At 53.3% G+C, this 9,235-nt stretch overlaps 1 protein-coding gene across 6 annotated transcripts; it reads left to right on the plus strand.

Moving 5' to 3' along the window:
- Positions 1 to 1,386: 1,386 nt before the first annotated feature.
- S100a16 (S100 calcium binding protein A16) lies at positions 1,387 to 7,259 on the plus strand. Of its 6 annotated transcripts, XM_036191478.1 has the most exons (5): positions 1,387 to 1,532; positions 3,689 to 3,900; positions 4,180 to 4,267; positions 6,091 to 6,262; positions 6,500 to 7,259. In XM_036191478.1, the coding sequence occupies exons 4-5, from the start codon at positions 6,110 to 6,112 to the stop codon at positions 6,668 to 6,670; spliced, it is 324 nt and encodes a 107-aa protein (XP_036047371.1). In that variant the 5' UTR covers positions 1,387 to 1,532; positions 3,689 to 3,900; positions 4,180 to 4,267; positions 6,091 to 6,109; the 3' UTR covers positions 6,671 to 7,259. The 6 variants fall into 6 exon arrangements, with proteins under 6 accessions (XP_036047371.1, XP_036047369.1, XP_036047368.1 ...); XM_036191476.1 differs by lacking the exon at positions 4,180 to 4,267 and having other exon boundaries at positions 1,388 to 1,532; XM_036191479.1 differs by lacking the exons at positions 1,387 to 1,532; positions 4,180 to 4,267 and adding an exon at positions 1,676 to 1,864.
- The last annotated feature ends 1,976 nt before the right edge of the window (positions 7,260 to 9,235 follow it).

The following is a 9,235-nucleotide window of genomic DNA, read 5'->3' on the forward strand; positions in this document are numbered from 1 at the left end:
TTTGACTCCCAAAGGGTTTGTGACCCACAGGTTGAGAACCCCTGCAATAGACGGAGGGAGAGGAGTAGGTAGTAGAGAGATACCCATGTGGTGGGTGCCCCGGAAGGTGTAGCAGGCTCCAGGAGCCAGAGAGACACTTACTGGAGGAGAGGTGAATGGTTATGGAGAGCACGTGGAGGGAAGAAATGGCCGAAGAGGCAGACTCTAGAATTTGGAGTCAAATTTGGTGGGTGGAGGAAGCCAGCAGAAACAAATGATCCACACATTCTTTAGGAGAGTCAAAGAGAGAGAGAGTAAGAGAGAGGCTGAGTCCCTTGGAAGGAAGCTCATATGTGCCCCTCCTGGGTTTTGAACACCACATGAATGACAATGAGGAGAACATTGACTGCCCCTAGGGATGGTTGAGGAGAAGGGTTCTAGTGTCAATGTGAGGGAGAGAACAGCCAGAAGCAACTGGAAGAGTCCAGTCTGAACATGGCCGCAGAGTAGACAAGGCCATGGAGGGACCAGGAGTCAAGAGTGGAGGACAGAGAGAGAAACCGAAAGGATAAAGAGAACCAAGACAGTGTGTGACCAAATGGCTGGGTTATGTAGGAATCAGAAGCTGAGGGAAGGGAAGGGAAGCCCAGGCTGGAGAGGTTTAGGGTGTGTGTGTTGGTGGCAGGGTGAGAAATGCAAGAGGAGCCAGGATGCTGTAACAGGTGCTGAGAGAACCTGGCATGTGCTTTGATATGCCAATAGGTATGTCAGTTGGCCACTTTTTTTTTTTTTTTTTGGAGGGGGGCCTCTTTGGGACCTGACAGAAGTCATCATGGGAGTGGGCCAAAGGGTCCCCTCTGTTTTGGCTGCTGCCCTCTGAAAGGAAGTCAAGCTGGCCAGTTTCCTTGGGTACCTGCAGATAAAGGTGTGTACAGAGGAGGCATCTGCCATGAAGGAGGGCCTTAGGAATGGATTTCTGAGCTCAGGGTGGCTGACTCGGAGAAGGGAGACCAGAAAGAGCTGCTGTGTGTGCCCTCTTGCTCTAGCCAACAGAAATCGAGTGTAAGAGTCCGTAAATCCCAACAGTGCAGACGTTCCTGTGGCCAGGTAGGCTGGCTGGGAGTCTACTGAACTCTTTGGTGGAGGTTGCCCTGAAACCTGGCTTTCAGTGACCTAGGTGAGAAGGGCAGGTCATGAGCCTTCCTTTTCTTTCCTCTACCTTGTTGGTTCTGCGCAGGGCCTGCGGGGTTAGGAGGGTGGGGTTGGGGGGACTGCCAGCTTCTACCACTCCCTCTAGGGTGAGGGTAGAGGGGTGTTTAAAAAAAAAGGTGTGTACCCCTTTAACAAGGGCCCAACCCCAGGGCCAAGTCAAGAGTTCAGTCACTACCTTCCCACAGCCAGCTCAGCCAGGCAAAGCCGAGAGGGAGTGGGACAGATTCTGGGAGTTGCAGTGGGGAGGAGTCCTGGCTCGGCTGAGCAGGAGCTGCCTGGCTGTCAGTGCCAGAGCCCAGGCCTCAGAGCCCCGCTGGAGGAGGTGGACAACGTGGAGGCAGGTGAGCATTGCAGGCCTGGCTGTGGAGGGTTGGGGTTGCTGGGGGCACCCTGAAGCCTTGGCGGGTCAGAAGAAGGGTCAAGGAAGGGAGCCAGGGGAGAGGTGCCTGCCAGGCACAGGGCTGAAGATGTTGGTAATTAACTCTCCCGAAAGGCTAGTTAGGCAATGAGGGGCCCTAGTGGCTTTGTGAAACCCTTAGAGGGCTAGGTACGGTAGTAAGCCCCTCTCCTTGGCCAAGCAGCTGACCTGGCTCCTCTCCAGGGGCTGGGACACTGGGCAGAACATTCCAGGGCCTTGCCCACAGCTGTTGCGTCCTCGCTAAACGGGAACAGGGTGAGCATTTCTTGGTGGGTGTTGGGGGTGATCGGATTCTAGACACAGGCCTGACTGGGCTACAGTAGCTGTGACCAGGGAAAGATAGTGGGGTCCAGGAGGAATTGGAGAGGGACCAGAGCTCCTAAGAAGCCAGGAAAGGGAGGTAGGGGCTGAGGTGGCTTCTCTTCCACCTGAGGCACAGGCAAGGTCTGCATGCAGGCCTCATTTGCTCTGGGTGGCGTTCCTTGGGAGCGGCCTGGGGAAGCCTGGGAGGTCCCCTGGAAGGGGGGAAAGAAAGAGAAAGGAGTGGAGCTTCAAACTGGCAGCTTTTCCATCCCAGGACCCAGGCAGGTCTCAGCTTGACTGGCTTTGCCTGGCAGAACCACTTGTACTGTAGGAGTGTTTGCCCGCCCAGCCCAGCTAGGGGCAAGGGCAGGGGTGATGGTAAGGTGGGCTCAGCCTTTCCCCAGGAGAGAAACCCTATGGATGTTGGGGAGGCCTGAGGTAGAGGTGTGTGTGTGTGTGTGTGTGTGTGTGTGTGTGTGTGTGTGTATGTGTGTGTGTGTGTGTGCGCCCTCGCCACCCACTTACAACTTTATGAGTTGGGAAAAAAATTCAAAGGACTTCTTGCTTCAGCAGAAGTTGGCTGAGGATAAATGGGGTACCCAAGCAGAACAGGGCTGGCAGAGTTCTCTGCTCTGTTCATGGATGTTTAGATATGGGTGTCACGTCATGAGTCCTGGAGGGTGTAGAGGTAGGAGCACCTCTGTGAACCATTAGCCTCCAACACTGGGAAAAGCACGAGGGAGCAGAGACCAGGCCTGGGAGGCTGGAGAGAGTCACTCGAGAGCCTTGGAGAGGGAGATTCCTAGTCCCGTTCAGTTATTTTGCTATCCCTGCATGTGGATAGCCGTTGGGAGGCATGAGCTAATTGAGAAGGGAATGACTGAATGAATGAGCACGTGAATGTGTTGAATGAATGAAAATGGGTAAATGAGGCCGTTGGTGAATGAGTCAACAAATGGTGACATGACCAGTGAATGGCAGCCGAGAGGGACGCAGGGCATGCCAGAGCCAAAACTGAAAATCTTGTAGGCTTAGGAGAGGATCCTGAGTAGGAGAGGTGAGAGTAGGGACATATTCAACATTTGGAAATAAGTTATGACTGAAGCCTATGAGGTGAACCTTGGAAGGTGTGGTGGACGGACATTCAGAGTTCCAGACCAAGGTGGACTAAGGGATGGTGGTGAGCAGGCTCTTTGAAAGGGGTGGGGACCAGAATTTGGGGGTGGGAGGGTGGGGCTAGAGTGGCTGAGATCCAGGGGCATGGTGTCAGGGCAATTTGGGCTTTTGGAAAAGTCAGCAAGCTGGGCTAAGGTGGGCGGGGGTGGGGGTGGGGTGGGGGGAGTGGGAGCCTCTTGGTTGCTCAATGATGAATCAGTCCAGGAGACTAAGAGAACATTGGGGGAAGGGTGGGGCCCAAGGCGAATGGCCCCTTTAGGGGAGGGCCCTTTGGAGGGTAAGTGATTCCCCATTTCTGCTTTTTTGGAAAGCTCCAGTGTACACTGGCATACTCCTATGTCCTCATGACCCTGACTGTCTTCCCAAGACTTGCATGTGAAGAAACAACCTCCTGGATAGGTCTGCTAGAAAGGGAAGAGTACCGATTCCCTCCCCCATGCCTGGAGGTCCTCAGGCCTGACTGGTTAAAGGATGGGGCAGCTGCCGGAGCAGGTGGCTGTGAAATGGGCGGGACAGCTGAGCCTGTCTTCTGCCCCCCAGGGGAGGGTGGGGAAGGGGAGTAATGACACCTGACTGCCTGTTTGGATACTCTGTCTTCAGAAAAAGTTCCAGAAAATCGCTTGTCCTGATGGTTATCTCAGAGCTGTCCATTTTATAAGAACCTGGGGAGGAGATCCCTGGGAGGAAGGCCTGGGAGAGTCAGGACACAGAAGCTGCATCTCTGGTCGGCCCAGTGTTCCTGAGACAGGTGTCTGCATCATCTGTTGGGTGTTTCTCTGTCAATTGTTTGCTTGGCTGCTGCAAGAAGCCAGGTAGGGATTGGGCATAGCACTAAGGGGCAGGAGGAGGCTACCTCGGTGGAAGGCAGATAGAGGGAGAGCTGGCCTGGCCTTTGGGGAGAGCAACAGAGTCACACCATCCCAATGAGCTCCTTCGCTGTCTTCTCCTTGACTGTTTCCTACAGAACTCCTCCCTTGGAACAGCTCTGGGATGGTGAAGGGGTGAGGGGTGGGAGGTTCTCCGATTCTTTTCTTACTCTCAAGGCTTGGGTGGGAGAAAGCTGAATGCCACCCTTCCTGATCCTGGTGCAGGTTCCAGAATCTCCAGGAATGCTGGCCACGGGCTATCCTCACCCTACCCGAGGGCATCAGGGCAGACAGATCATGGCTTGAAATTTGTGTACGTTAGAGAATTTGTCTGAATGTCTTTCAAATATTAAACCACACTGTTACACCCTTAACAAACAGTATGGGGAAGAATATAGTTTCCTGTGGGTCTGGCACTATACGTCATCCTTCCAGCCACAGACCAGCGTGGCTAGGAGGGTAAGGAGGGAGGATTCCCTACCAGAGATGCCCCAGCCTGACCCGCTCCCTCTCACTTCTCCTTTCTTGCATCCTGGCCTCTTCCTTCTGATCATCCCTTAAGAAAAAGATGCACAGAAGTGTAGAAGGATGGGAGGGACCTTCGATGCTGGTCATCAGGGCTGGAAGAGGGTGAAATATTGGAACATCTCCCTTGAGCCGGGCACTTGGCCAGGTGTTGTAGGCCAGGCCAGTTACAGAGATTAAAAAGAGGGTAGTTGTATATTCAGGATTAGAAAAGCTCGCCCTCACATCTGCATATTCAGCTATTTGGATCAGAAAACAGCAGCGGAATGTAAAAAACCACAATGCCGGCTCCATAGATGGAGAGTTAAGAGCCGGAGACTAACCAACCGGGCTAATGGCCCTAGCTGGTGTTGACGTGGTGAAGACAGACATGGCTGTGGGAATCCAGGAGGAGTGTAGAGATGACAGAGGTCAAGGCAAGTTTTCCCGCAGGCATAGTGTGGGGAGGGCCAGAGTGACAGGCCCTCAGCTGAGAGGAGCGTGCCCGCTGACGGGCACCGGCAGGGAGAAGATGACTCCACAAGAGACAGAAGCAGGTGGGAAGGACGGGAGGCCTGGTGGGGCCTGGTGAAGGAGACCACCCTTTTGAATCCAACTGTGAGTGCTCAGGCCTGCCCAAGTGACGGTGTCCTTTTGTGTCCGCCTCCCCTTCCCGGGACCAGCTGGGCGAGGGCAGCAGGACTTCATTCTTGTGTCTGAGGGTGGGAGGGGAGTCTGATTTGCCAGGCTGACTTGGAGGGGCTCTGGGCATGGGCGGCGACTCACAGAGTAGATCCGCCTGCTCCCCTCATATCCTGTTATTCAGAAGGCTGTATCCGCTTGGAGAGAGAGTGCCTTTTGTTCTGGGGTGAGGGAGGGATGCATCTGGCCTCTGCCAGGCTGCTGCTGCTGTGTCCAGAGGCCCAGAGTCTGTCTCCAGCTGGGGCAGAACTGGGCCTGGATCTTCCTTAGGTAATGGGGTGAAAGGTGTCGCTGTGCCATGATGTATACTTCGGAATGGTTATGAGGGAGGAGAGGCTGACAGAGTGGCCAGGAGGGGAGCCACACAAAATCTAATCTGATGGAGCTGGACCTTGCTCTTTCCTAGAGAGGGGCCGTGGTGGCCTGAGGCCCTGAACTCACTGCCTTAGAGCTGGTGTAAGGGTTGAAGGTGGGCCAAGGGCTCCTATTTCTGGTCTGTGGCCTAGCGCTGGGGTCTTAGGCAGTCCTGGGATGAAAGATAAAAGCCCCTGGCCTTCTCTGTCTTGATTGTTCCCAGCTATGGCTCCCTAGAACAGGGGACCTGGGTATGTGTAGGGGGGACAGTTACCTGCCTGCTCTTCCCACAGGAACCTCCTGCTCTCACGAGGGCTCTGACAGGCAGCATGGCTGCCTAGGCACAGGAAAGACCTGGAGAACCTGTTTGGGCAGTTGGCAGTCTGGCTGGGTTAGAGGAGCCACTCAGCTCTCCTTCCAGGACCACCCCCACACTCACTTGGCTAGGCCTGCTCTGCTCCCCTCCCTGTTCCAGAAGACAAGCAGTCTGGGGGTGCTGGGGGGCTGTGTGTGTGTGTGTGTGTGTGTGTGTGTGTGTGTGTGTGTGTCCTCATCTCCTCTTTTTCTGCTTTCTAGCCCCAGCTGAGACAGGGAGATGGCTGACTGCTACACAGAGCTGGAGAAGGCAGTTGTCGTCTTGGTGGAAAACTTCTACAAATATGTATCCAAGCACAGCCTGGTCAAGAACAAGATCAGCAAAAGCGGCTTCCGCAAGATGCTCCAGAAAGAGCTGAACCACATGCTGACGGTACCTCCACGACTGCTCCCCCCGGCCTACTCTGCTCCTCACAGGCCTCTCTGTGATACCCCGCCCCCTCATCCCGCCCCCTCACCCCCACCCCGCCCGCCCCGTGCCCTGCTCCGTGACCTCTCCCTGTGCTCTTCGGTCCTGGCCAAGGCAGCTGCTGTCAGGGCTGATTCTGGGACTCTGCCTAGGGTCCTGTCTGGGTCATCCCAAGCTTTACTGACTCCAGTTCTTCGACAGGACACAGGGAACCGAAAGGCAGCTGACAAACTCATCCAGAACCTGGATGCCAACCATGACGGCCGCATCAGCTTTGATGAATACTGGACCATGATAGGTGGGATCACCAGCCCCATGGCCAACCTCATCCGCCAGCAGGAGTGCCAGCAGGAGCAGCAGGGCAGCAGCTAGAGACCCCTCTGGGCCCCTTTTCATGTCCTGACCCACGCCCCGCCAGTGTTCTTCCCATGCTTTCCGTCGACTCTTTGCTCTCTTCTCCCTCCAGACCCTTTCCTACCCTTGCTGGACAGCACAAGGGGGTGGGGGACTATCATGGCCTCTTTGTGAGTGTCTCAATGTGGTCATGCTTCCCTGAGCATTCAGACCCTGGAGCCTGCAGGCCCTGGGGGTCCCCTTTGTGAAATACCAATGCTGTTTGGGGGCCCCCAAGAGTTTCCTCACCTGTTGAGTCTGTATACTCCTGCAGTGTCTGATGTTCCCGTCTGATTCTTGCCTGATTCTGGGTCTGTCCTGACCTCTGGAGGTCAGCTTGCTGCTTGAGGTCTCCCAGCTCCTGCCTGTGGCAGCTGTGGAAGCGGCAGCACCAGTATTATCTTCTCCTTCTCCTTCTCCTCCCAACCTCTTAGCTGGGTGGAGAGGTGTTCCCAAGGGCTCCCGTCCAGCTGTCTCTGTCTGGGAATGACCTAACCTGGGTTGAGCCTCCTCTCTGCTCTGCCACTGAAATAAAGGCTGAATTTGGAGTTTGTAACTCCTAGCTGGTTCCTTTGTGATGTTCTTTAAATCTGCCACACTCCCTGGGCATTTATCCCATGTTGGTGGTCTTTGTCCTGGACTCTGGGGCTCTAGGGAATCTCACAAGCAAACCTCATTGGCAAACAAAGCAAGCAGGTGTGTGTGTGTGTGTGTGTGTGTGTGTGTGTGTGTGTGTGTGTGAAAGCCAGAAGTTAAACTTGGCTCGATGGCACACACTCGTAATTCTAGAATCCAGGCTGAAACACAAGGGTCTGGAGTTCAAGGACAGCCTGGGATACATAGCTCAGCATGGTGTTATTTGTCTGCAATCCCCAAAGACCCTTGTAAGCCAGTCTCAGACTCTAATTCAACTTCTAGGTGCATAGTAGGTGTCCATTAGTCCTCACTGCAGTTAAATAAAAGGGCCTATGACCCTCAGTTTTGAGCCACGAGTAGCGTGGAGGGCTTAGATCCTTCTCAGAGGATAATTCTGATGTGCAGAGATGTTTCAGGGTGGGGACACAGGATGTAACGGGAGGGAGGTGTGGGAAGCCAGAGACAGAAAGGGAACCAAAGTTTTCAGCTGCTGGGAACAATGCCAGCTTTTCCATGCCCCTCTGCTACTGCACCGAGGAGACCTCAACAGGCACATTGCAGGAAACCCAGCCTGTCCCCACAGTTTAAGATTGCCCCAGAGAAGCACAGGTCGGAGATTATTTCCCCTTCCTATTTTTGTTTTGTTTTGTTTTCCAGACAGGGTCTCACTATGTAGACCAGGTTAGCCTTGAACTCACAGAGATCCAAGTGCCTCTGCCTCCCAAGTGCTGGGATTAAGAGTGTGGGCCACCACCAGGACCAGGTGCAGAGACTTTTATTGGAGTCCATTTAAAGATTTTCAACTTTGTAAAACTGGTGTGCCTCAGACAGGCTGGTGTCAAGGCCATGCTGGCTCGACTGTCCCAGCCAGCATCACAATAATACTTGTTTTTTCAAATGTAGTTTTAATTTCTTTCTATCTATCTACCTATCTACCTATCTACCTATCTACCTATCTATCTTTCTATCTATCTATCTATCTACCTATCTATCTATCTATCTATCTATCTATCTATCTATCTATCTATCTATTAATGAAAAGAGATTCTTCTCTCATACAAGACATCCTGACCACAGTTTCCCATCCCTCCATGCCTCCCAGCTCCCCCCACCTGTCCTCTCCTCTGGATCCACTCTGCCTCAGTCTCCCTTAAGAAATAGCAGGCCTCCAAGAGACAACAACCAAACACAACAAAACAAAATACAACAAGACAAGGCAAAAGCCCTCACACTGAGGCTGGACAAGGTGACGCAACAGGAGGAAAATAGTCCCATGAGCAGACAAAAGAGTCAGAGACATGCCTGCTCCCACAGTTAGGAGTTCCTCAAAAACACCAAGCTAAGTCACAACATGTATGCAGAGGACCTGGTGCAGACCCATACAGGCCCCAAGCTTGCTGCTTCAGTCTCTGTGAGCCCTTGTGAGCCCTGCTTAGTTTATTTAGTGGGCCATGTTCCCCTGGTGTCCTCCATCCCTCTGATTCCTACAGTCTTTCCTCCCCTCTTCCTTGTGATTCCCTGAGCTCTGAGGGGATGGACCAGATGGAGACCTCAAATATAGACTCTCTCTCCAATAATGTTTGGCTGTGGGTCTCTGCATCTGCTCCTATCTGCTGCCAGAGGAAGCCTCTTGTATGACCACTGGCCAAGACATTGATCTATGAGTATAGCAGAATATCATTAGGAATTATTTAATTGATTTTTTTAAAGACCAGTCCTGTTTAGTTCTACCCTAGGTCTGTTGGCTACCCAGTGTCTGGTTCCTGGCTAGCTAACCAGTGTCTGGCATGGACTTCCTCTCCTTGAGTGGCCTCAAGTTATATCAGACATTGGTTGGTCACTTCCAAAAGTTGTGCAGCATCATTGCTCCAGCACACCTTGCAGGCAAGATCAAAGGTTTCATGGTTA

This window comes from Onychomys torridus, chromosome 6, assembly GCF_903995425.1.
Source record: "Onychomys torridus chromosome 6, mOncTor1.1, whole genome shotgun sequence".
Lineage (NCBI taxonomy): Eukaryota > Metazoa > Chordata > Mammalia > Rodentia > Cricetidae > Onychomys > Onychomys torridus.